This window comes from Syngnathus floridae, chromosome 15 (assembly GCF_059516105.1).
Source record: "Syngnathus floridae isolate MCC-2025c chromosome 15, RoL_Sflo_1.0, whole genome shotgun sequence".
Classification (NCBI taxonomy): domain Eukaryota; kingdom Metazoa; phylum Chordata; class Actinopteri; order Syngnathiformes; family Syngnathidae; genus Syngnathus; species Syngnathus floridae.
Window position 1 is genome coordinate 1,119,884 of NC_142427.1, and position 27,824 is coordinate 1,147,707.

The following is a 27,824-nucleotide window of genomic DNA, read 5'->3' on the forward strand; positions in this document are numbered from 1 at the left end:
CAACCCCCCCCCCCCGAACGTGGCTGGGAAAATGCGGAGAAAAGCAAATGTCATTTTCCAGTCAACCAAAGAATTTGTGGATGAAAATGACACAACATTCCAAAGCTGTCCACGCGTTTGTCTCTTCTAGAATGTCAAGTGGGTGGAGGAGAAGCAGCTGCTGCGTCAGAGCAATCAGCAGTTGGCCGAAAAGGTGACGGAAAGAAAGGCGCTGGGCGGAGTCGCTTGGCGTCACACCCGTCGGGAAGCCCCGCAGATGAGGTATGACTGTCTTTTCAGGTCAGGCGGATGGAGGCGGAAGAAGCGCGTCTGAAAGAGCACATCCAGGATATCCGAGACCAAAACGAACTGCTTGAGTTCCGCATCCTGGAGCTGGAGGTGGGAAGACTCGCACAAGCGTGTTGAGGCCAGAGATGTGACGGACGGACGGACGGACGGACGGATGCATGCCTCTGCCTTTCAGGAGAGGGAGTGGCGCTCCCCCGTCTTGAAGTTTCTGCAAGTCCGTTTCCCAGACGGCCTCAGCCCTTTGCAGATCTACTGCGAGGCCGAGGGCGTGAGCGTACGTAAGGCGTCCCTCGCAACCCTAACCTTAACCCGAGGTCCCAGAACACCTTACATTGCTCCTTGCGCCTTTCCCCCGGACATCGTCATCAGTGATCTGATGAAGAAGCTGGACATCCTGGGCTATAATGCCGTAAGTGTATGTCGAACTCCTTATGTTCGCACTCCACGAGACTCGGCGGCTCAAATGTGACTTTTGGAAGGCTTTGCGCTGAAAGAAGCTTGTTGACGCTGTGCCTTTGGGCTCTTCTATGTTCTGCAAGCAGAAGGGCTACCTGGATGAAGAGTTGGACTTCAGGAAGTGTTCCATGGACCAGGCTCATAAGGTAAGCCGCCCTCAAATCTCCCGCCGGACCACTGATGGACGAGGATTGCGGCCCAGAGGATCCTGGAGCTGGAGGCCATGTTGTACGAGGCGCTACCGCAGCGGGACTGCCCCGCCACGGACGGCGAAAAAGCCAGCCACGCTGGCGTGAATGACGTGCTGACGGCGGATCAGAGAGAAGAGCTTAGGAGCGCCGTGGACCAATGGAAGCGAGCCCTGATGTGCGAGTTGAGGGAGCGCGACGCTTGCATCCTCCAAGAGAGAATGGATCTGCTGCACAGCGCGCAACAGGTAAGGGCCCAAAGCCAGCCCGGCACTTACTTGCACGCTTACTGGCTTTTGAATGCCACTTTCCATTTGTCCGTCCTAGAGGAACAAAGAGCTGAAAGAATTCATCGAAGCTCAGAAGAGACAAATCAAACAATTGGAGGAGAAGTTTCTGTTTCTCTTTCTATTCTTCTCCTTGGCCTTCATTCTGTGGCCCTAACACCAGCTGGTGAGTGAGCTCCATCGGCACCGCACTCGACACCTCCGATACACTGCCAGCCGGTCTCAGACGTTGGCAGACGCTCCGATGCCAACGTATACCCCCCGCCACGGTGACAGAGGCACCGCGTCACACCGGCGCTCATCCAATCAGAAGGCAGGAAAAGCAAATTCACATGCAGGGCACTTTTGAACCAGAAAAGAGCGCCACAAAAAACGGTTGTTGCCCCAAACGCGCACTAAAAAGGGTCAGAATAACAAGAGTCCCACTGGCCAGCCGGGGCCACCCGTCCAGCTGTTTCTTCAGGGGGGAAAAAAATTGGAGTCACCGGTGAGTACATTTTGCATTTAGCTCTGCTTTTCTGCTTCTGTCTTCAAGTGTGTGGCATCCTGCGATCAAAGATTCAGCCAACCCCAAAGCGGTTGACCTCAACGTCCCACCAACATGCCTACCAGAGCAGGTGACGTGATGCTTTGGACATCCTTCCGTCTCAGATGCCCAAAAGTACTCTTTGCCACATCTGCGGCAATACGGTGTCTTTTCAAAGGTGCAAATAAATCCAGCGTGGGCGGAACACGCACGTCTTCGGTTTTTCCCGCTTTGTTTGTGTGACAGCTGTTGTGAAAATTTTATACAAATAAAGTTGTATAGTACAGGTTTGGCCAAGCCGCAACTCCCGAACCGCATGCGGCTCTTTTATGTTCATATCAACATTTGTGTGTGTGTGTGTGTGTGTGGGGGGGGGGGGGGGGGGGGGGGGGGTTGTGCGTGTTGGCTTCACTTGAGTTCAATTTGGTATTTTGGTCATAAGCGCATGTGGTGAAATTCCACAAAGTAGGATGGGCAAACACATTTCTTTAAACTATGAGTGTCAATTGGGCTCTCGAAATGGCAGGGAAAAGATGCACAGCAAAACGAAAATACGTAGATGAACACAGGACGTTTTAATCAGAGTGGGAAAGTTTCTATTTTTTGTTGAACGTGATGGCAAACCATTCTGCCTGATATGTCAGACCTCAGCGCATTTCAAAGATTCAAATCTTCAGCGCCATGCACTTCAGCTCACTCCATGCTAACATTGATAATGCGTGGAACCCGCAACATCATGCTTAAGAGGTGGCCATGCTAACCAGTGCGCCATTATGTCAACGCATAATAACTAAGTCTACTGATCAAAACAGCGGTTACTATATGACGTCGCTACGTCGTGGTCACGTGACGCAGACAAGACGTCAATGGACGTGGGCAGAGTTAACTTGTTTAAAAGGGAGTGGGCAGAAGAAATATTTAATTTATTTAAATCTATTTTGAGTGCACACCATTATGCCAATGCATAACAACTGTAAATCTACTAAACAAAACAGCGGTTGCTATATGACATCTGCCACGTCGTGGTCACGTGACATACGTGACGTCGATGGGCGTAACTTTCGCCGGAATTCAAATCCGCGGGGAGAGTTAACTTGTTTAAAAGAGAGTGGGCAGAAGAATTATTTAATTTATTTAAATCTATTTGGTGTGTGCGCCATTATGTCAATGCATAACAACTGTAAGTCTACTAAACAAAACAGCGGTTGCTATATGACGTCTGCCACGTCGTGGTCACGTGACGCGGACGTGACGTCGACGCCTACTTTACATCCCACCGATCACAGGACCCCTCGGCTGCATAACCGTGCCCCCTTCCCAACCAATCGGATTTGCTATACGCGAAAACGACGCCAATGGAAAGAGCTTCCGCCCAAATTTAAATCCGTGGGCGTGGCTCGCAGCAGGAAGTAGGAAAATGGCGGCGATGTTGACAAAGACACAGCGGATGGTAACATACGACTAACAAGAGAAATATTTTTATTTTCTGCTTGCAACTGGACCGTCCAGAGCGTACACGGTAAGTACAACTTATCGTTTTTAAAAAGAAGTACTTTTGTTGCCCTGAAAAGCGAGTGAGCGTGGCGTTTGTGGGGGACGTCGAATTTCGACGATTCTTTCTGGTCAACGGTTGTAAATGATTGTGTTGATTAAAAAAGAAAACTTGATGTAACTCTACTTTTAACTGCCGTTTCAGATAGATTTGGAATTGCATCACATCCAATTTTGCCTAGAGCGTACACGGTAAGTAACACTCGTTGTGTTTAAGGAGATTTACGTTTGTAATAGCAGAAATGTAGCCGCGTTGCGTTGTACGTGTGAATGTTGGTCCAGGCGAAATGTTAATGTTTAATTTCATTCCTTTAGGTTCCACGGTGTTTGTTGGCTGCAAGTTTTCCACTGCAAGAAGAGGCTCGTATCATTGACCAGGAGCGAGCTACAATGGTGAGTAGCCATAACATTTATGTTAAACACTTCCTATTTCATGTCTAACAGTACTTGATTTAACAAATAACCATAAATAAATACAGTGTGGGCACTGAAGTTAACATATGTGATTATACTGCCTAATCTGTCACCGAGTAGATTGTTGCAAAGTAATATAAGATCCAAAGTTGTAATTCAGAATAGTTTTCAAAAGAAGGCCATTAGAATTATATACAAGTCTGATTACCCTGAACAAGCTATTAATTAAATCACAAATTCTTCAATTCAAAGATTTGGTAGATTATCAGACAAATAATGTCTAACAGTAATTGATTTAACACATCACGATAAGTAGATTGAGTGTGGGCACTCTCAAGTTAACATATATGATTATACTGCCTAATCTGTTACAGAGTATGTTGTTGCCAAGTAATGTAGAATAGATCCAAAGTAGTAATCCAGAATAGTTTTGAAGAGGCCATTAGAATAATAAACAAATCTGATTACCTTGAACATAATAACAAGCTAAGTGTTTAATATGTCCTATGAAGTCAAAATTGGGCACCATCATGTGGTGAAATTTGGAATTGCATCACATCCAATTTTGCCTGGGAACAAACAGATTAAATAAATCTTAGTTTTGAATAAGCCACTCCTTCTCAAACAAGTAAACTCTGCCCATTTCGCGCAGTAGATGTTCTGTTAATATCTAGTATTTATACAAAGTCATAATTTAAATTGCTTTCAACCTTCATTCATCGGTTCAACCAACATTACTCGCTCTTATTACCAACTTGTATTGATTTAACTAAGCGTTTAATACTTCCTATCAGGTCTCAAGGCAAGATTTGGCAAAATACAATTTCAGCAAATCCAATTTTGCCAGGGAACAAAAATAGATTAAATAAACTAAATAAGTCTTCTTCCCATTAAATAAATCAGAAAAGTCTGTCTTGTAACCAGTCCTCTTCAAACAAGTAAAGTCTGCCCATTTTGTGCCGTAGATTTTGTGTCTATGCCTAGTATTTAAACAAAATCATAATTTAAACGACTTCTTTCCTTCATTCACTTTGGAAATTTAGAATTGCAGCAAATCGAATTTTGCCAGGGAACAAAAATAGATCAATTAAACTAAATAAGTCTTCTTCCCATTAAATAAATTAAAAAAGTCTGTCTTGTAACCAGTCCTTTTCAAACAAGTAAAGTCTGCCCATTTTGTGCCGTCGATTTTGTGTTAATGCCTAGTATTTATACAAAATCATAATTTAAAGGACTTCATTCCTTCATTCACTTTGGAAATTTGGAATTGCAGCACATCAAATTTTGCCTGGGAAGAAAAGTAGATTAAATAAATTTAATAAGTCTTACTACTTCCCATTAAATAAATTAAATACATCTTACTTGTTCCCACTCCTTTTCAAAAAAGTAGTTTAAAACGAGGTCCCTTCACTCAACCTTTAACCCTATTTATTCACCTTCTAGGCTAAGTGTTAAAGGCTAAGTGTTAAAGGCTAAGTGTTAAAGGCTAAGTGTTAAAGGCTAAGTGTTAGAGACTAAGTGCCAGAGGCTAGGCGCCAGAGGCGAGTTTTTGTGGGCTGAAGTTTTAGTGGGGTTAGTGTGAATACAATCCAAAAGAATACAACAGAATACAATACAATAGAATATAATACATAGATTAAATTCAATAGCTCTTACTACTTCCCATTAAATACATTAAATACGTCTTACTTGTTCCCAATCCTTTTCAAAAAAGTAGTTTAAAACGAGGGCCCTTCACTCAACCTTTAACCTCAACCCCGCACGTCACATTGTGTTGTATCTGTGAATGTTGGTTGTGGCCAAATGATAGTTTTCTTTCATTCGTTTAGGTTCCACGGTGTTTGTTGGCTATGTTTTCCACTGTCAGAAGGATGAAAATACAAAGTACAACGCTTGGACGTGGGTGAAGACGTCACCGGTGAGTCCTTCCTTCCTATTTATTTACCTTCTAGATGCTAGAGGCTAAGTGTTAGAGGCTAAGTGTTAGAGGCTAAGTGTTAAAGGCAACACAATACGAACAACACAACACAATACGAACAACTCAACACAATATGAACAACACAATATGAACAACACAACACAATACGAACAACACAACACATTACGAACAACACAACACAATACGAACAACACAACGAGACTGCACTGAACAACACGATACCGCACTGAGAAACACGATACCGCACTGAACAACACGATACCGCACTGAACAACACCATGCCGCACTGAACAACACCATCCCGCACTGAACAACACCATGCCGCACTGAACATTATGCCGCACTGAACGTTATGCCGCACTGAACAACACCATGCCGCACTGAACAACACCATGCCGCACTGAACAACATTATGCCGCACTGAACAACACCATGCCGCACTGAACAACACCATGCCGCACTGAACAACACCATGCCGCACTGAACAACATTATGCCGCACTGAACAACACCATGCCGCACTGAACAACACCATCCTGCACTGAACAACACCATTCCGCATTGAACACCATGCCGCACTGAACAACACCATCCCGCACTGAACAACACCATCCCGCACTGAACAACACCATGCCGCACTGAACAACATTATGCCGCACTGAACAACATTATGCCGCACTGAACAACACCATGCCGCACTGAACAACACCATGCCGCACTGAACAACACCATGCCGCACTGAACAACATTATAACGCACTGAACAACACCATCCCGCACTGAACAACACCATGCCGCACTAAACAACATTATGCCGCACTGAACAACATTATGCCGAAATGAACAACACCATGCCGCACTGAACAACACCATGCCGCACTGAAAAACACCATGCCGCACTGAAAAACACCATGCCGCACTGAACAACACGATCCCGCATTGAACACCATCCCGCACTGAACAACACCATGCCGCACTGAACAACACCATGCCGCACTGAACAACACCATGCCGCACTGAACAACACCATGCCGCACTGAACAACACCATTCCGCACTGAACAACACCATGCCGCACTGAACAACATTATGCTGCACTGAACAACACCATGCCGCACTGAACAACACCATGCCGCACTGAAAAACATTATGCCGCACTGAACAACACCATGCCGCACTGAACAACACCATCCCGAACTGAACAACACCATGCCGCATTGAACAACACCATGCCGCACTGAACAACACCATCCTGCACTGAACAACACCATCCCGCACTGAACAACACCATGCCGCACTGAACAACACCATGCCGCACTGAACAACACCATGCCGCAATGAACAACACCATCCCGCACTGAACAACATTATGCCGCACTGAACAACATTATGCCGCACTGAACAACATTATGCCGCACTGAACAACATTATGCCGCACTGAACAACATTATGCCGCACTGAACAACATTATGCCGCACTGAACAACACCATGCCGCACTGAACAACACCATGCCGCACTGAACAACACCATGCCGCACTGAACAACACCATGCCGCACTGAACAACACGATCCCGCATTGAACAACACCATGCCGCACTGAACAACACCATCCTGCACTGAACAACACCATCCCGCACTGAACAACACCATGCCGCACTGAACAACATTATGCCGCACTGAACAACATTATGCCGCACTGAACAACACCATGCCGCACTGAACAACACCATGCCGCACTGAACAACACCATGCCGCAATGAACAACACCATCCCGCACTGAACAACACCATGCCGCACTGAACAACACCATGCCGCACTGAACAACACCATCCCGCACTGAACAACACCATGCCGCACTGAACAACACCATTCCACACTGAACAACACCATGCCGCACTGAACAACATTAAGCTGCACTGAACAACACCATGCCGCACTGAACAACACCATGCCGCACTGAACAACACCATGCCGCATTGAACAACACCATGCCGCATTGAACAACACCATGCCGCACTGAACACCATCCTGCACTGAACAACACCATGCCGCATTGAACAACACCATGCCGCACTGAACAACACCATGCCGCACTGAACAACACCATGCCGCACTGAACAACATTATGCCGCACTAAACAACATTATGTCGCACTGAACAACACCATGCCGCACTGAACAACACCATGCCGCACTGAACAACATTATGCCGCACTGAACAACACGATCCCGCATTGAACAACACCATCCCGCAGTGAACAACACCATGCCGCACTGAACAACATTATGCCGCACTGAACAACACCATGCCGCACTGAACAACACCATCCCGCACTGAACAACACCATGCCGCATTGAACACCATGCCGCACTGAACAACACCATCCTGCACTGAACAACACCATCCCGCACTGAACAACACCATGCCGCACTGAACGACATTATGGCGCACTGAACAACACCATGCCGCACTGAACAACACCATGCCGCACTGAACAACATTATGCCGCACTGAACAACATTATGCCGCACTGAACAACACCATGCCGCACTGAACAACACCATGCCGCACTGAACAACACCATGCCGCACTGAACAACACCATGCCGTACTGAACAACATTATGCCGCACTGAACAACACTATGCCGCACTGAACAACACCATGCCGCACTGAACAACACCATGCCGCACTGAACAACACCATTCCGCACTGAACAACACCATGCCGCACTGAACAACACCATGCCGCACTGAACAACACCATGCCGCACTGAACAACACCATGCCGCACTGAACAACACCATGCCGCACTGAACAACACCATGCCGCACTGAACAACACCATCCCGCACTGAACAACACCATGCCGCATTGAACAACACCATGCCGCACTGAACAACACCATCCTGCACTGAACAACACCATCCCGCACTGAACAACACCATGCCGCATTGAACAACACCATGCCGCACTGAACAACACCATCCCGCACTGAACAACACCATGCCGCACTGAACAACATTATGGCGCACTGGACAACATTATGCTGCACTGAACAACACCATGCCGCACTGAACAACACCATGCCGCACTGAACAACACCATGCCGCACTGAACAACACCATGCCGCACTGAACAACACCATGCCGCACTGAACAACATTATGCCGCACTGAACAACACCATGCCGCACTGAACAACACCATGCCGCACTGAACAACACGATCCCGCATTGAACAACACCATCCTGCACTGAACAACACCATGCCGCACTGAACAACACGATGCCGCACTGAACAGCACCATTCCGCACTGAACAACACCATGCCGCACTGAACAACACCATCCTGCACTGAACAACACCATCCCGCACTGAACAACACCATGCCGCATTGAACAACACCATGCCGCACTGAACAACACCATCCTGCACTGAACAACACCATGCCGCACTGAACACCATGCCGCACTGAACAACACCATGCCGCACTGAACAACATTATGCCGCACTGACGCATTGAACAACACCATGCCGCACTGAACAACACCATTCTGCACTGAACAACACCATCCCGCACTGAACAACACCATGCCGCATTGAACAACACCATGCCGCACTGAACAACACCATGCCGCACTGAACAACACCATGCCGCACTGAACAACACCATGCCGCACTGAACAACACCATGCCGCACTGAACAACACCATGCCGCACTGAACAACACCATCCCGCACTGAACAACACCATGCCGCATTGAACAACACCATGCCGCACTGAACAACACCATGCCGCACTGAACAACACCATTCCGCACTGAACAACACCATTCCGCACTGAACAACACCATGCCGCACTGAACAACACCATCCCGCACTGAACAACACCATCCCGCACTGAACAACACCATGCCGCATTGAACAACACCATGCCGCACTGAACAACACCATCCTGCACTGAACAACACCATGCCGCACTGAACAACACCATGCCGCACTGAACAACACCATGCCGCACTGAACAACATTATGCCGCACTGAACAACATTATGCCGCACTAAACAACATTATGTCGCACTGAACAACACCATGCCACACTGAACAACACCATGCCGCACTGAACAACATTATGCCGCACTGAACAACACGATCCCGCATTGAACAACACCATCCCGCAGTGAACAACACCATGCCGCATTGAACAACACCATGCCGCACTGAACAACACCATGCTGCACTGAATAACATTATGCTGCACTGAACAACACGATCCTGCATTGAACAACACCATGCCGCACTGAACAACACCATCCTGCACTGAACAACACCATGCCGCACTGAACAACATTATGCCGCACTGAACAACACCATGCCGCACTGAACAACACCATGCCGCACTGAACAACACCATGCCGCACTGAACAACACCATGCCGCAATGAACAACACCATCCCGCACTGAACAACACCATGCCGCATTGAACACCATGCCGCACTGAACAACACCATCCTGCACTGAACAACACCATGCCGCACTGAACAACACCATGCCGCACTGAACAACACCATGCCGCACTGAACAACATTATGCCGCACTGAACAACATTATGCCGCACTAAACAACATTATGTCGCACTGAACAACACCATGCCGCACTGAACAACACCATGCCGCACTGAACAACATTATGCCGCACTGAACAACACGATCCCGCATTGAACAACACCATCCCGCAGTGAACAACACCATGCCGCATTGAACAACACCATGCCGCACTGAACAACACCATGCTGCACTGAACAACATTATGCTGCACTGAACAACACGATCCTGCATTGAACAACACCATGCCGCACTGAACAACACCATCCTGCACTGAACAACACCATGCCGCACTGAACAACATTATGCCGCACTGAACAACACCATGCCGCACTGAACAACACCATGCCTTACTGAACAACACCATGCCGCACTGAACAACACGACGTCGCACTGAACAACACGACGCCGCACAGAACAACACGACGCCGCACAGAATAACACAATACCGCACAGAACAACACAATACCGCACAAACAGTTTTAGATAATATTACGTCGCAGTCATGTGACGCGGACATGACGTCAATAGGCGGAACTCACGGCAAAATTATAATCCGTGGGCGTGGCTTGCAACAGGAAGTAGGAAAGCGGCAATTCTGGCAAACAAGACACAGCGGTTAGTAACACGATGACTAACAAGGCAAATATTTTTGTTTTCAGCTTGCAACTTGACCGTCTAGAGCGTACAAGGTAATTACAACTGTTTTTTTTTAGCCCTGAAAAGCGAGGGAGTGTGGCGTTTGGGAGGAATGTCGAACTCGGCGTCTGCTTCCAGCCACAGACGCCAAATTTCGACGATTATTTCGACTGGTCAACGGTTGTAAATTATTGCGTTGACTAAAAACTTTATTTAACTCTACTCTTAACTTTGCCGTTTCAGATATGCGGGTATTACACCGCGGAAATGACGTCAATAGGCTGAACTCTCGCCAAAATTCAAATCTGTGGGCGCAATGGCCTTGAGCGAGACACCGGATACAAACACGACGATTATCAACAGAAATATCTTTATTTTCTGCTTGCAAGTGGACCGTCTAGAGCGTACACGGTAAGTACAACTCATTGTGTTTAAAAAGATTTACGTTTGTGTAGTTTGCGTTGCGTTGTATCTGTGAATGTTGGTTGAGGCTAAATGTTAATGTTTAATTTCATTCCTTTAGGTTCCACGGTGTTTGTTGGCTGTATGTTTTCCACTGCAAGAAGAGGCTCGTATCATTGACCAGCAGGAGCTACAATGGTGAGTACCCCTTTCGTCTTCCATTTATGTTAAACACTTCCTATTTCATGTCTAACAGTACTCGATTTAACAAATAACCATAAATAAATACAGTGTGGGCAGTCACGTTAACATATGTGATTATCCTGCCTAATATGTTTATCACAAATATGTCACTAATCACTAATATGTTTATTTGTTTATCACAACACCTTTGGACCTTCAGCAATCGATTATTTCCCTTCATCTACATAGAGACAGAACGATGGTGTCTTAAACATCTCATTCATTTCACCAAATAACTTCACGCAGGTGGATAACGGCCGTCTCGGTCACGCTATGTTGCGTGATGCAGTTTTGAAGAACCAAATGCATTTATTCAATGAATAAGTCAAGCTAGTTCTATGTTTATGATGTTGTAAGTTACGGTACCGATTGAAGTTGAGTTCGAAGCCAGTGGAAAACAGCGCTGCGTTTGTGCTCTCCAGGTACAAATGTTGTGATCTCTGACTGACGACCGGGCGAGACTCGAGTAAGAGATGTCCAAACGAGCTCCGGCAGGGCGGGCCAAGGCGGAGCGAACGGACGCCCTTCAGGCCGCCAATGACGAGCTGAGAACCAAACTGATGGACGTCCAGTTAGAACTTCAGCAGGAGAAGAACAAGGTGAAAACCTCAACAGACAGACACTGCCTGCCTCCCTGCCTGCCTCCCTGCCTGCCTCCCTCCCAGTTTTCCCGATGTAGATTAGACATGCGTGTGCCATGACTGTGTCAGCCTACATCAACAAATGCACCGAGGACGTCAGCACCACTAAGAATATCATCACCCGGGGCAACCAACGACCCTGGATGACTGAGGAGGTACGTCAAACGCTACGAGCGCGGAACTCTGCCTTCAAGTCTGGCGACAAGGAGACACTGAGGACAGCGAGAGCCAACTTGAACCGTGCCATCAGGATAGCGAAGCGAGACCGCAGTCGACAATTTCAGGATCGTTTCCACGACGTCAAAAACATCAGGAGTATGTGGCAAGGCATATGGGCGATTACAGACTACAACTCACTCTCCCCCCCCCCGGTGGGTGTAGTTGATGCTGACTTTCTAAATGGTCTAAATAACTTCTTTGGGAGGTTCGAGGCACTAAACGGCACTCCAGCAGTTAAAACTGTCCCCCATCAGGAAGAGGAGGTACTCTGCCTTGACTCCGCCGATGTGTTGAAGACCCTGAGGAGAGTCAACCCCTGTAAGGCCCCTGGCCCCGACAACATTCCTGGGCGTGTGTTCAGGGAATGTGCAAGTCATCTGGCTGGGGTCATCACAGACATTTTTAACACCTCGCTGGGCCAAGCCACAGTGCCGGCGTGCTTTAAGACTGCCTCCATCATTCCGGTGCCGAAGAAACCTCAAATCACCTCATTTAATGATTACCGGCCTGTTGCACTGACTCCGGTTATGATGAAGTGCTTCGAAAGGCTGCTTAAAGGTCACATCGTTTCCAGACTCCCCCTATTATTTGACCCGTTCCAGTTTGCCGACCGGCAAAACCGCTCCACTCAGGACGCCATCTCCTCCGTTCTTCACCTGAGCCTGGCTCACCTGGAGGAGAAGAACACCCATGTGCGGAGGCTGTTCCTGGACTTCAGCTCAGCGTTTGACACCATCATCCCACAGCATCTGGTAGGAAAATTGGAACACCTGGGCTTCAACACCCCCCTTCGCAACTGGCTGCTAGACTTCCTCAGCAACAGACCTCAGTCAGTCCGGGTCGGACAGAACACCTCTGATGTCATCACCCTCAGCACAGGCTCCCTTCAGGGCTGCGTCCTGAGCCCCCTGCTGTTCACCCTGATGACACACGACTGCGTCCTCAGGTTCACCACCAATCACATCGTGAAGTCAGCAGACGACACAACGGTGGTGGGGCTCATCAGAGACAACAACGACCTGGACTACAGAGAGGAGGTGGAGCAGCTGGTGGGCTGGTGCAGAGAAAACAGCCTGATCCTGAATGAGGAGAAGATGAAGGAGATCATCGTCGACTTCAGGAAAAAACAGCCTCACCACGCTCCACTGATCATCAACAGCTCAGCTGTGGAGGTGGTCAGCACCACCAAATTCCTGGGGGTCCACATCACAGAAGACCTCACCTGGACTATGAACACTACGGCACTGGTCAAGAGGGCACAGAAGCGCTTGTACTTACAGCGGAGGATGAGGAGAGCCCACCTGCCCCCACCCATCATGAGGACGTTCTACAGGAGCACCATAGAGAGCATTCTGACAAGCTGTCTCTCTGTGTGGTGTGGAGGCTGCACCGCCTCCGATTGGAAGAACGTGAGGAGAGTGGTGAGGACAGCAGAGAGGATCATAGGGGCTCCTCTTCCCTCCATTCAGGACATTTCATCTCAGCGCTGCATGTCCCGTGCCCGTAACATCATCAATGACCCATCACACCCCCACCATGGACTGTTCTCCCTGCTGCCCTCTGGGAAGAGGTTTGCAGCATCCGCTGCAGGTCCACCAGGTTCTGCAACAGCTTTTTCCCTGCTGTCATCAGACTGTTGAACACTAGAACTGTTGAGCTCTAAACTGAACTCTGCATCACACATTCACAGAACTGTACTTTATGACACTACGGACCTCTATCTTGCACTATCTCGCACTACCAACTTTACTGAACTTGTATAAACCCTTTAAATAGAAGTTTAATACATGGTTTAGCATTCCTCTGCACACTCTTGAATACTGTTTTGCCTACTTGCACTATTGCATAATTATCACTGCTGCACTTTATACTTATTTTTAATATATATATATATATATATATATAGTATATGTATATATATATATTTTCATAGGATATGTTACTTCTATTCAACTGCAATATCACTACTTTGTTGTAAGACGTATGCAACGGAATTTCGTTTTGTATGCACCATGTGCAGACAAGATGACAATAAAGTTTGTCTAAGTCTAAGTCTAAGTCATGTCAGGTCAGCTGTCTGGAGAGAGAGAGAAGTCAGGACCTGCGGGCGGAGCACCACCGTGCCACCGCCGCCATGACGGAACTCAAAAGCAAACTCCATGAGGAGAAGCAGAAAGAGTTAGCCATTACCAGGGAGACATTACTGCGGCAGCATGAAATGGAGCTGATGAGAGTGATCAAAATCAAAGATGGAGAGATCCAGCGACTGAATGCCTTGGTCCTCAGCCTGAGGGACGGCTCCATGGACAAGGTGATCCGCTCTATCCGTGTCTGACTATCCGCACGCCACGTCGGGCTTCGATGCGGCCGCTACCGTATTGTGTAGCTTGTCCCCAGTAAGCGTCGCGGCGCTCCGTTGCGGTCTCAACGGCCCGGTGTGGCGCAATGTCTGCTCAGGTGAGGAGGGGGGGCGCTTTGCTGGCGGAGGTGGAGGAGACGCGGCGGTGTCGGGAGACCGAGCGGTGTCGCCTCCACCAGGAGCGCGGAAGAAGCCCTGGCAGCGGCCCAGCAGGCCTGGCAGTCCCGAGCGGCCGAGCTCCGATCGGCTCATCACCAGCATCGGGAGGAGCTGAGCCGAACCAAGAGAGACTGCGAGAGGGAGATCCGCCGACTGGTAGGACTGATCAGATGCGCGGTGCGTGGCTATGTTCCCAATTTCGTTGTATACCTGCAGTGCAATGACACCTAAGGCATTCTATTCTATTCTATTTCACAAGAAGAAAATGTCCGGTTGCTCGCTTCGCTTTTGTCACAGCAAAGGTGTTCCAGTCGATTCAAGAAAAAAAATTGGCCGGTTGCTCTCTTTGTTTTTGTCACAATTCTGGCAAATGAGTTTGCCCGCCTGCCTGAGCGCTCCCCGTTTGTACATCCAGACGGATGAGATCAAGCTGAAAGACAGAGCGGTTAGTGTTTTGGATGAAGCCCTGGGGCCGGCCACGTCCACCGCCTTCAGCTGCAGACTCAGGCTGCCGAGCAGCAGATCGCTGCCCTGAGGGATTCCCAAAGGGCGGGCCTAAACTACCCTGGAAGTGGGGTCAACGCCGCTACTAGCAATCCTCTTCATTGCGTAAGCCACCTCATCACACACTTGCAGTACGCATGACTTAGTTCGTTGCTGGAGGAAGGTAGCACAAAAACAGTTTTGAACTTTGAACGAGTGCTTGTGTGTGTGTGTTGCGGGGCGTTTTCAGTCTCAGGAGGATCGGGACACGCGACGGTTTCATCTGAAAATCGCTGAGCTCAGCGCAGTCATCAGGAACCTGGAGGATCGAAACGCCCTGCTTTCTGAAGAGCGCAATGAACTGGTAATTTATTGACGGCACGCTTGAAGGTTTGCGCTACGTTTGATGCGCGCCATCCAGCGAGGCACCCATTGCGCTTGCTTATTAGTTGAGCGGCGCGTCGAGTCGGTTGCCTGGTAGATGTCTTTTATTGGGAGCCAAAGCCACGATTCCGTTCAAACCGATGCAAAAGGAATGGATACGTTCTGGCCCGCGTGTTGTGCGTCTTTCACATCCCGCACTTCATGCTTGCAGCTAAAGCGACTGAGAGAAACAGAAAGCCAGTTTCTGCCACTCCTGTACAAAAACAAACGCCTGAGCAGGAAGAATGAAGAACTCTCGCTGGTGCTGTGTCGCCTTGAAAACAAAGTGCGCTTTGTCACCCAGGAGAACGAGGAGATGGCAAGCTTGGTAAGTCGACGCGGACAACGGCGGCGTGCCAACAGAGTCCACTGCATTTGTGTTCCACAGAGAAGGCCTAGTTCGCTCAATGACCTGGACCGCGGTTGCGGCCAGCAGGACGGTGAAATGGAGTTCCTTCAAGTTGTGGAGCAGCGGCACATCATCGACGACTTGTCCAAGGTCTTCAGGCAGGCGACTCGGTGCACGTACGGCAGCGCCACGCTCGCTCGCTGTCGCCAGGAAACCTTTTCCGTCCAAAGCTTGGCCGGCGGCCGCCATCCAAAAAATTGGCCCCTTAAATTCCGACCTTTCAAGCAGGAGCATTGTGCGCACGCGTTTGAACACGCTTTAGACTTGTTTTGCCGTTTTCAGCAGCTCAAAGCTCCCGTTTTGTCAGCGCCTTTGCCACTCGCTGTGCGCTGAAAACGACGGACTTGCCCGGCTGCTCAGCCCGTCAACCATGAGCCGCGAGCGCGACATCATTGTCCGTAGGCAGCTAGTGGCAAAATGCACCCTGTTAGAGTTGCGCTCGCTCCAACTTATTTTGCAAGAACCACACGGGAGACAAGTAAGTTCTTTTGGACACCTGCAGGTGGAGAGTCCATCCGTTGTACGAATGAAGTCTGACTCTCGGCTCCTGCACGAGCATTTTAATTAAGAGAAACAGGGTGGGTGTAAGAGTGGATTGAATAGAGGAAGCCCTTGACCTCTAGTCAAAACATAGCAAGGGGTGTTTTACGACTTTGTGTAGGAAGGGATAAGCGATAGGGATAAATAAGGGATAAATAATATTATTTATTACAGGTTGCAGTCAAAGTCAAAGCAACATAATGATACGATAAAGATAATCTGGAAAACCCTGACACACCCTGTAGTTGTCACTTTTGGAAAAGACGAGCGTCCCTCCAATCATCGCCGGTGACGTGTTTTTCAGGCTCTGGAGACAGGAGCTCATGTCAGAAATGTCATTGTGAGTCGCGTTTGTTTCTGCGCCGGAGCCGTTCGTTCCCTTTGCATCCAAAGAATCTCAAAGGCGGATTATTTGTGTCGACAGGAGAGAGATTTGCTGCTACGATACCGACGTCGAGAATCTCTGAGGAGGAACAAAGCGTGAGGTCCTGCAAGGTGAGTCTGTTTGTTTGCGGCTGCTTGGTGTTGTGCAAGATGAAATGGCCTTTTTCTCGCTATCGTTCCTCTCGTCGATTCATCGTGAGGTGTCGCTTCAGTTTGTTCAGAGAGATGTTTGCTTCCGCGCCCGCAGGTCATCGAAACATTTTACGGCTACGACGAAGACGTGTTGGTGGACTCGGACGGATCGTCCTTGTCTTTTCACACCGACAGAACCCCCGACACGGAACCCGAAGAGGTAGCCCGCCATTTCTGCCAGCGTATTGGCACCAAACATTCCTCTTCAGCCTGGAATCGGACTCGTCTTTGCGTCGCGGGTGCTTTGTCGCCGGTCTGACTGATTCTGGTACTAGTGCTGTGTTGCATTGGTGTGTGCATGAAGAGGCGGAGCTTCGCTACCGCCAGCTGACGCAAGAATATCAAGCGCTGCAACGAGCCTACGCTCTGCTAGCCCAGACCAGCGAAGGGGACTACGACGCCGAGAAGGAGATCAAGGTGGCGCCCCTTCCCGCAACCCCCGGCCGGGTCGCAGCCTCCCCGTTCTCACCCAGCCTCGGGTGTTCTCTGGTCTGAAAGGAGGAGGAGGAGCCTCCCTCCTCCTCCTTTCAGACCAGAGAAAAGCTGATGGTAGAAATGGGTCACTATCAAAGCAGAGTAGCAGATCTGGAGTCAGCGCTGAAGCAACAAGGACAGGTAAGCTCATCAATGAGCACACCTTTTTCTCAGACAAAATAGCTACATTCTTCAGTCACTCATTCGTCTGGCATTACTGGACCAACCCCCCCCCCGAATGTGGCTGGGAAAATGCGGAGAAAAGCAAATGTCATTTTCCAGTCAACCAAAGAATTTGTGGATGAAAATGACACAACATTCCAAAGCTGTCCACGCGTTTGTCTCTTCTAGAATGTCAAGTGGGTGGAGGAGAAGCAGCTGCTGCGTCAGAGCAATCAGCAGTTGGCCGAAAAGGTGACGGAAAGAAAGGCGCTGGGCGGAGTCGCTTGGCGTCACACCCGTCGGGAAGCCCCGCAGATGAGGTCTGACTGTCTTTTCAGGTCAGGCGGATGGAGGCGGAAGAAGCGCGTCTGAAAGAGCACATCCAGGATATCCGAGACCAAAACGAACTGCTTGAGTTCCGCATCCTGGAGCTGGAGGTGGGAAGACTCGCACAAGCGTGTTGAGGCCAGAGATGTGACGGACGGACGGACGGACGGACGGATGCATGCCTCTGCCTTTCAGGAGAGGGAGTGGCGCTCCCCCGTCTTAAAGTTTCTGCAAGTCCGTTTCCCAGACGGCCTCAGCCCTTTGCAGATCTACTGCGAGGCCGAGGGCGTGAGCGTACGTAAGGCGTCCCTCGCAACCCTAACCTTAACCCGAGGTCCCAGAACACCTTACATTGCTCCTTGCGCCTTTCCCCCGGACATCGTCATCAGTGATCTGATGAAGAAGCTGGACATCCTGGGCTATAACGCCGTAAGTGTATGTCGAACTCCTTATGTTCGCACTCCACGAGACTCGGCGGCTCAAATGTGACTTTTGGAAGGCTTTGCGCTGAAAGAAGCTTGTTGACGCTGTGCCTTTGGGCTCTTCTATGTTCTGCAAGCAGAAGGGCTACCTGGATGAAGAGTTGGACTTCAGGAAGTGTTCCATGGACCAGGCTCATAAGGTAAGCCTCCCTCAAATCTCCCGCCGGACCACTGATGGACGAGGATTGCGGCCCAGAGGATCCTGGAGCTGGAGGCCATGTTGTACGAGGCGCTACCGCAGCGGGACTGCCCCGCCACGGACGGCGAAAAAGCCAGCCACGCTGGCGTGAATGACGTGCTGACGGCGGATCAGAGAGAAGAGCTTAGGAGCGCCGTGGACCAATGGAAGCGAGCCCTGATGTGCGAGTTGAGGGAGCGCGACGCTTGCATCCTCCAAGAGAGAATGGATCTGCTGCACAGCGCGCAACAGGTAAGGGCCCAAAGCCAGCCCGGCACTTACTTGCACGCTTACTGGCTTTTGAATGCCACTTTCCATTTGTCCGAGGAACAAAGAGCTGAAAGAATTCATTGAAGCTCAGAAGAGACAAATCAAACAATTGGAGGAGAAGTTTCTGTTTCTCTTTCTATTCTTCTCCTTGGCCTTCATTCTGTGGCCCTAACACCAGCTGGTGAGTGAGCTCCAGCGGCACCGCACTCGACACCTCCGATACACTGCCAGCCGGTCTCAGACGTTGGCAGACGCTCCGATGCCAACGTATACCCCCCGCCACGGTGACAGAGGCACCGCGTCACACCGGCGCTCATCCAATCAGAAGGCAGGAAAAGCAAATTCACATGCAGGGCACTTTTGAACCAGAAGAGAGCGCCACAAAAAACGGTTGTTGCCCCAAACGCGCACTAAAAAGGGTCAGAATAACAAGAGTCCCACTGGCCAGCCGGGGCCACCCGTCCAGCTGTTTCTTCAGGGGGGAAAAAAATTGGAGTCACCGGTGAGTACATTTTGCATTTAGCTCTGCTTTTCTGCTTCTGTCTTCAAGTGTGTGGCATCCTGCGATCAAAGATTCAGCCAACCCCAAAGCGGTTGACCTCAACGTCCCACCACCATGCCTACCAGAGCAGGTGACATGATGCTTTGGACATCCTTCCGTCTCAGATGCCCAAAAGTACTCTTTGCCACATCTGCGGCAATACGGTGTCTTTTCAAAGGTGCAAATAAATCCAGCGTGGGCGGAACACGCACGTCTTCGGTTTTTCCCGCTTTGTTTGTGTGACAGCTGTTGTGAAAATTTTATACAAATAAAGTTGTATAGTACAGGTTTGGCCAAGCCGCAACTCCCGAACCGCATGCGGCTCTTTTATGTTCATATCAACATTTGTGTGTGTGTGTGTGTGTGGGGGGGGGGGGGGGGGGGGGGGGGGTTGTGCGTGTTGGCTTCACTTGAGTTCAATTTGGTATTTTGGTCATAAGCGCATGTGGTGAAATTCCACAAAGTAGGATGGGCAAACACATTTCTTTAAACTATGAGTGTCAATTGGGCTCTCGAAATGGCAGGGAAAAGATGCACAGCAAAACGAAAATACGTAGATGAACACAGGACGTTTTAATCAGAGTGGGAAAGTTTCTATTTTTTGTTGAACGTGATGGCAAACCATTCTGCCTGATATGTCAGACCTCAGCGCATTTCAAAGATTCAAATCTTCAGCGCCATGCACTTCAGCTCACTCCATGCTAACATTGATCATGCGTCGAACCCGCAACATCATGCTTAAGAGGTGGCCATGCTAACCAGTGCGCCATTATGTCAACGCATAATAACTAAGTCTACTGATCAAAACAGCGGTTACTATATGACGTCGCTACGTCGTGGTCACGTGACGCAGACAAGACGTCAATGGACGTGGGCAGAGTTAACTTGTTTAAAAGGGAGTGGGCAGAAGAAATATTTAATTTATTTAAATCTATTTTGAGTGCACACCATTATGCCAATGCATAACAACTGTAAATCTACTAAACAAAACAGCGGTTGCTATATGACATCTGCCACGTCGTGGTCACGTGACATACGTGACGTCGATGGGCGTAACTTTCGCCGGAATTCAAATCCGCGGGGAGAGTTAACTTGTTTAAAAGAGAGTGGGCAGAAGAACTATTTAATTTATTTAAATCTATTTGGTGTGTGCGCCATTATGTCAATGCATAACAACTGTAAGTCTACTAAACAAAACAGCGGTTGCTATTTGACGTCTGCCACGTCGTGGTCACGTGACGCGGACATGACGTCGACGCCTACTTTACATCCCACCGATCACAGGACCCCTCGGCTGCATAACCGTGCCCCCTTCCCAACCAATCGGATTTGCTATACGCGAAAACGACGCCAATGGAAAGAGCTTCCGCCCAAATTTAAATCCGTGGGCGTGGCTCGCAGCAGGAAGTAGGAAAATGGCGGCGATGTTGACAAAGACACGGCGGATGGTAACATACGACTAACAAGAGAAATATTTTTATTTTCTGCTTGCAACTGGACCGTCCAGAGCGTACACGGTAAGTACAACTCATCGTTTTTAAAAAGAAGTACTTTTGTTGCCCTGAAAAGCGAGTGAGCGTGGCGTTTGTGGGGGACGTCGAATTTCGACGATTCTTTCTGGTCAACGGTTGTAAATGATTGTGTTGATTAAAAAAGAAAACTTGATGTAACTCTACTTTTAACTGCCGTTTCAGATAGATTTGGAATTGCATCACATCCAATTTTGCCTAGAGCGTACACGGTAAGTAACACTCGTTGTGTTTAAGGAGATTTACGTTTGTAATAGCAGAAGTGTAGCCGCGTTGCGTTGTACGTGTGAATGTTGGTCCAGGCGAAATGTTAATGTTTAATTTCATTCCTTTAGGTTCCACGGTGTTTGTTGGCTGCAAGTTTTCCACTGCAAGAAGAGGCTCATATCATTGACCAGGAGCGAGCTACAATGGTGAGTAGCCATAACATTTATGTTAAACACTTCCTATTTCATGTCTAACAGTACTTGATTTAACAAATAACCATAAATAAATACAGTGTGGGCACTGAAGTTAACATATGTGATTATACTGCCTAATCTGTCACCGAGTAGATTGTTGCAAAGTAATATAAGATCCAAAGTTGTAATTCAGAATAGTTTTCAAAAGAAGGCCATTAGAATTATATACAAGTCTGATTACCCTGAACAAGCTATTAATTAAATCACAAATTCTTCAATTCAAAGATTTGGTAGATTATCAGACAAATAATGTCTAACAGTAATTGATTTAACACATCACGATAAGTAGATTGAGTGTGGGCACTCTCAAGTTAGCATATTTGATTATACTGCCTAATCTGTTACAGAGTATGTTGTTGCCAAGTAATGTAGAATAGATCCAAAGTAGTAATCCAGAATAGTTTTGAAGAGGCCATTAGAATAATAAACAAATCTGATTACCTTGAACATAATAACAAGCTAAGTGTTTAATATGTCCTATGAAGTCAAAATTGGGCACCATCATGTGGTGAAATTTGGAATTGCATCACATCCAATTTTGCCTGGGAACAAACAGATTAAATAAATCTTAGTTTTGAATAAGCCACTCCTTCTCAAACAAGTAAACTCTGCCCATTTCGCGCAGTAGATGTTCTGTTAATATCTAGTATTTATACAAAGTCATAATTTAAATTGCTTTCAACCTTCATTCATCGGTTCAACCAACATTACTCGCTCTTATTACCAACTTGTATTGATTTAACTAAGCGTTTAATACTTCCTATCAGGTCTCAAGGCAAGATTTGGCAAAATACAGTTTCAGCAAATCCAATTTTGCCAGGGAACAAAAATAGATTAAATAAACTAAATAAGTCTTCTTCCCATTAAATAAATCAGAAAAGTCTGTCTTGTAACCAGTCCTCTTCAAACAAGTAAAGTCTGCCCATTTTGTGCCGTAGATTTTGTGTCTATGCCTAGTATTTAAACAAAATCATAATTTAAACGACTTCTTTCCTTCATTCACTTTGGAAATTTGGAATTGCAGCAAATCGAATTTTGCCAGGGAACAAAAATAGATCAATTAAACTAAATAAGTCTTCTTCCCATTAAATAAATTAAAAAAGTCTGTCTTGTAACCAGTCCTTTTCAAACAAGTAAAGTCTGCCCATTTTGTGCCGTCGATTTTGTGTTAATGCCTAGTATTTATACAAAATCATAATTTAAAGGACTTCATTCCTTCATTCACTTTGGAAATTTGGAATTGCAGCACATCAAATTTTGCCTGGGAAGAAAAGTAGATTAAATAAATTTAATAAGTCTTACTACTTCCCATTAAATAAATTAAATACGTCTTACTTGTTCCCACTCCTTTTCAAAACAGTAGTTTAAAACGAGGGCCCTTCACTCAATCTTTAACCTCAACCCCGCACGTTGTGTTGTATCTGTGAATGTTGGTTGTGGCCAAATGATAGTTTTCTTTCATTCGTTTAGGTTCCAAGAAAACTTGATGTAACTCTACTTTTAACTGCCGTTTCAGATAAGCGGGTATTACGTCGCAGTCATGTGCCGCGGATATGACGTAATTGCCCGAACCTCCGCCAAAATTCAAATCTGTTGGCGCGATGGCCGTGAGCCACTGAGCAGCGACGATTATCAACGGAAATATCTTTATTTTCTGCTTGCAACTGGACCGTCTAGAGCGTACACGGTAAGTAACACTCATTGTGTTTAAGGAGATTTACGTTTGTAATAGCAGAAGTGTAGCCGCGTTGCGTTGTACGTGTGAAAATTGGTCGAGGCGAAATGTTAATGTTTAATTTCATTCCTTTAGGTTCCACGGTGTTTGTTGGCTGCAAGTTTTCCACTGCAAGAAGAGGCTCGTATCATTGACCAGGAGCGAGCTACAATGGTGAGTAGCCATAACATTTATGTTAAACACTTCCTATTTCATGTCTAACAGTACTTGATTTAACAAATAACCATAAATAAATACAGTGTGGGCACTGAAGTTAACATATGTGATTATACTGCCTAATCTGTCACCGAGTAGATTGTTGCAAAGTAATATAAGATCCAAAGTTGTAATTCAGAATAGTTTTCAAAAGAAGGCCATTAGAATTATATACAAGTCTGATTACCCTGAACAAGCTATTAATTAAATCACAAATTCTTCAATTCAAAGATTTGGTAGATTATCAGACAAATAATGTCTAACAGTAATTGATTTAACACATCACGATAAGTAGATTGAGTGTGGGCACTCTCAAGTTAACATATATGATTATACTGCCTAATCTGTTACAGAGTATGTTGTTGCCAAGTAATGTAGAATAGATCCAAAGTAGTAATCCAGAATAGTTTTGAAGAGGCCATTAGAATAATAAACAAATCTGATTACCTTGAACATAATAACAAGCTAAGTGTTTAATATGTCCTATGAAGTCAAAATTGGGCACCATCATGTGGTGAAATTTGGAATTGCATCACATCCAATTTTGCCTGGGAACAAACAGATTAAATAAATCTTAGTTTTGAATAAGCCACTCCTTCTCAAACAAGTAAACTCTGCCCATTTCGCGCAGTAGATGTTCTGTTAATATCTAGTATTTATACAAAGTCATAATTTAAATTGCTTTCAACCTTCATTCATCGGTTCAACCAACATTACTCGCTCTTATTACCAACTTGTATTGATTTAACTAAGCGTTTAATACTTCCTATCAGGTCTCAAGGCAAGATTTGGCAAAATACAATTTCAGCAAATCCAATTTTGCCAGGGAACAAAAATAGATTAAATAAACTAAATAAGTCTTCTTCCCATTAAATAAATCAGAAAAGTCTGTCTTGTAACCAGTCCTCTTCAAACAAGTAAAGTCTGCCCATTTTGTGCCGTAGATTTTGTGTCTATGCCTAGTATTTAAACAAAATCATAATTTAAACGACTTCTTTCCTTCATTCACTTTGGAAATTTGGAATTGCAGCAAATCGAATTTTGCCAGGGAACAAAAATAGATCAATTAAACTAAATAAGTCTTCTTCCCAATAAATAAATTAAAAAAGTCTGTCTTGTAACCAGTCCTTTTCAAACAAGTAAAGTCTGCCCATTTTGTGACGTCGATTTTGTGTTAATGCCTAGTATTTATACAAAATCATAATTTAAAGGACTTCATTCCTTCATTCACTTTGGAAATTTGGAATTGCAGCACATCAAATTTTGCCTGGGAAGAAAAGTAGATTAAATAAATTTAATAAGTCTTACTACTTCCCATTAAATAAATTAAATACGTCTTACTTGTTCCCACTCCTTTTCAAAACAGTAGTTTAAAACGAGGGCCCTTCACTCAATCTTTAACCTCAACCCCGCACGTTGTGTTGTATCTGTGAATGTTGGTTGTGGCCAAATGATAGTTTTCTTTCATTCGTTTAGGTTCCAAGAAAACTTGATGTAACTCTACTTTTAACTGCCGTTTCAGATAAGCGGGTATTACGTCGCAGTCATGTGCCGCGGATATGACGTAATTGCCCGAACCTCCGCCAAAATTCAAATCTGTTGGCGCGATGGCCGTGAGCCACTGAGCAGCGACGATTATCAACGGAAATATCTTTATTTTCTGCTTGCAACTGGACCGTCTAGAGCGTACACGGTAAGTAACACTCATTGTGTTTAAGGAGATTTACGTTTGTAATAGCAGAAGTGTAGCCGCGTTGCGTTGTACGTGTGAAAATTGGTCGAGGCGAAATGTTAATGTTTAATTTCATTCCTTTAGGTTCCACGGTGTTTGTTGGCTGCAAGTTTTCCACTGCAAGAAGAGGCTCGTATCATTGACCAGGAGCGAGCTACAATGGTGAGTAGCCATAACATTTATGTTAAACACTTCCTATTTCATGTCTAACAGTACTTGATTTAACAAATAACCATAAATAAATACAGTGTGGGCACTGAAGTTAACATATGTGATTATACTGCCTAATCTGTCACCGAGTAGATTGTTGCAAAGTAATATAAGATCCAAAGTTGTAATTCAGAATAGTTTTCAAAAGAAGGCCATTAGAATTATATACAAGTCTGATTACCCTGAACAAGCTATTAATTAAATCACAAATTCTTCAATTCAAAGATTTGGTAGATTATCAGACAAATAATGTCTAACAGTAATTGATTTAACACATCACGATAAGTAGATTGAGTGTGGGCACTCTCAAGTTAACATATATGATTATACTGCCTAATCTGTTACAGAGTATGTTGTTGCCAAGTAATGTAGAATAGATCCAAAGTAGTAATCCAGAATAGTTTTGAAGAGGCCATTAGAATAATAAACAAATCTGATTACCTTGAACATAATAACAAGCTAAGTGTTTAATATGTCCTATGAAGTCAAAATTGGGCACTATCATGTGGTGAAATTTGGAATTGCATCACATCCAATTTTGCCTGGGAACAAACAGATTAAATAAATCTTAGTTTTTAATAAGCCACTCCTTCTCAAACAAGTAAACTCTGCCCATTTCGCGCAGTAGATGTTCTGTTAATATCTAGTATTTATACAAAGTCATAATTTAAATTGCTTTCAACCTTCATTCATCGGTTCAACCAACATTACTCGCTCTTATTACCAACTTGTATTGATTTAACTAAGCGTTTAATACTTCCTATCAGGTCTCAAGGCAAGATTTGGCAAAATACAATTTCAGCAAATCCAATTTTGCCAGGGAACAAAAATAGATTAAATAAACTAAATAAGTCTTCTTCCCATTAAATAAATCAGAAAAGTCTGTCTTGTAACCAGTCCTCTTCAAACAAGTCTGCCCATTTTGTGCCGTAGATTTTGTGTCTATGCCTAGTATTTAAACAAAATCATAATTTAAACGACTTCTTTCCTTCATTCACTTTGGAAATTTGGAATTGCAGCAAATCGAATTTTGCCAGGGAACAAAAATAGATCAATTAAACTAAATAAGTCTTCTTCCCATTAAATAAATTAAAAAAGTCTGTCTTGTAACCAGTCCTTTTCAAACAAGTAAAGTCTGCCCATTTTGTGACGTCCATTTTGTGTTAATGCCTAGTATTTATACAAAATCATAATTTAAAGGACTTCATTCCTTCATTCACTTTGGAAATTTGGAATTGCAGCACATCAAATTTTGCCTGGGAAGAAAAGTAGATTAAATAAATTTAATAAGTCTTACTACTTCCCATTAAATAAATTAAATACGTCTTACTTGTTCCCACTCCTTTTCAAAAAAGTAGTTTAAAACGAGGTCCCTTCACTCAACCTTTAACCCTATTTATTCACCTTCTAGGCTAAGTGTTGAAGGCTAAGTGTTAAAGGCTAAGTGTTAAAGGCTAAGTGTTAGAGGCTAAGTGCCAGAGGCTAGGCGCCAGAGGCGAGTTTTTGTGGGCTGAAGTTTTAGTGGGGTTAGTGTGAATACAATCCAAAAGAATACAACAGAATACAATACAATAGAATATAATACATAGATTAAATTCAATAGCTCTTACTACTTCCCATTAAATAAATTAAATACGTCTTACTTGTTCCCAATTCTTTTCAAAAAAGTAGTTTAAAACGAGGGCCCTTCACTCAACCTTTAACCTCAACCCCGCACGTCACATTGTGTTGTATCTGTGAATGTTGGTTGTGGCCAAATGATAGTTTTCTTTCATTCGTTTAGGTTCCACGGTGTTTGTTGGCTATGTTTTCCACTGTCAGAAGGATGAAAATACAAAGTACAACGCTTGGACGTGGGCGAAGACGTCACCGGTGAGTCCTTCCTTCCTATTTATTTACCTTCTAGATGCTAGAGGCTAAGTGTTAGAGGCTAAGTGTTAGAGGCTAAGTGTTAAAGGCAACACAATACGAACAACACAACACAATACGAACAACTCAACACAATATGAACAACACAATATGAACAACACAACACAATACGAACAACACAACACATTACGAACAACACAACACAATACGAACAACACAACGATACTGCACTGAACAACACGATACCGCACTGAGAAACACGATACCGCACTGAACAACACGATACCGCACTGAACAACACCATGCCGCACTGAACACCA

At 45.9% G+C, this 27,824-nt stretch overlaps 1 protein-coding gene across 3 annotated transcripts; it reads left to right on the plus strand.

Moving 5' to 3' along the window:
• The first annotated feature begins 65 nt into the window (after positions 1-65).
• LOC148385846 (janus kinase and microtubule-interacting protein 3-like) lies at positions 66-19,208 on the plus strand. 3 transcript variants are annotated; one of them, XM_088399163.1, is made up of 4 exons: positions 66-193; positions 280-378; positions 464-697; positions 831-1,174. In XM_088399163.1, the coding sequence occupies exons 2-4, from the start codon at positions 289-291 to the stop codon at positions 1,038-1,040; spliced, it is 534 nt and encodes a 177-aa protein (XP_088255289.1). In that variant the 5' UTR covers positions 66-193; positions 280-288; the 3' UTR covers positions 1,041-1,174. The 3 variants fall into 3 exon arrangements, with proteins under 3 accessions (XP_088255289.1, XP_088255290.1, XP_088255288.1); XM_088399164.1 differs by lacking the exon at positions 831-1,174 and adding an exon at positions 18,865-19,208 and having other exon boundaries at positions 66-378; XM_088399162.1 differs by having other exon boundaries at positions 66-378.
• The last annotated feature ends 8,616 nt before the right edge of the window (positions 19,209-27,824 follow it).

What these genes read in the sequence shown, in the direction of transcription:
- LOC148385846 (XM_088399164.1), top strand. Translation starts at nt 289, where the DNA reads ATGGAGGCGGAAGAAGCGCGTCTGAAAGAGCACATCCAGGATATCCGA. An exon ending in TCCGCATCCTGGAGCTGGAG is followed by an intron (nt 379 to 463) that starts GTGGGAAGACTC and finishes TCTGCCTTTCAG; the next exon opens with GAGAGGGAGTGGCGCTCCCC. An exon ending in ACATCCTGGGCTATAATGCC is followed by an intron (nt 698 to 18,864) that starts GTAAGTGTATGT and finishes TTCTGCAAGCAG; the next exon opens with AAGGGCTACCTGGATGAAGA.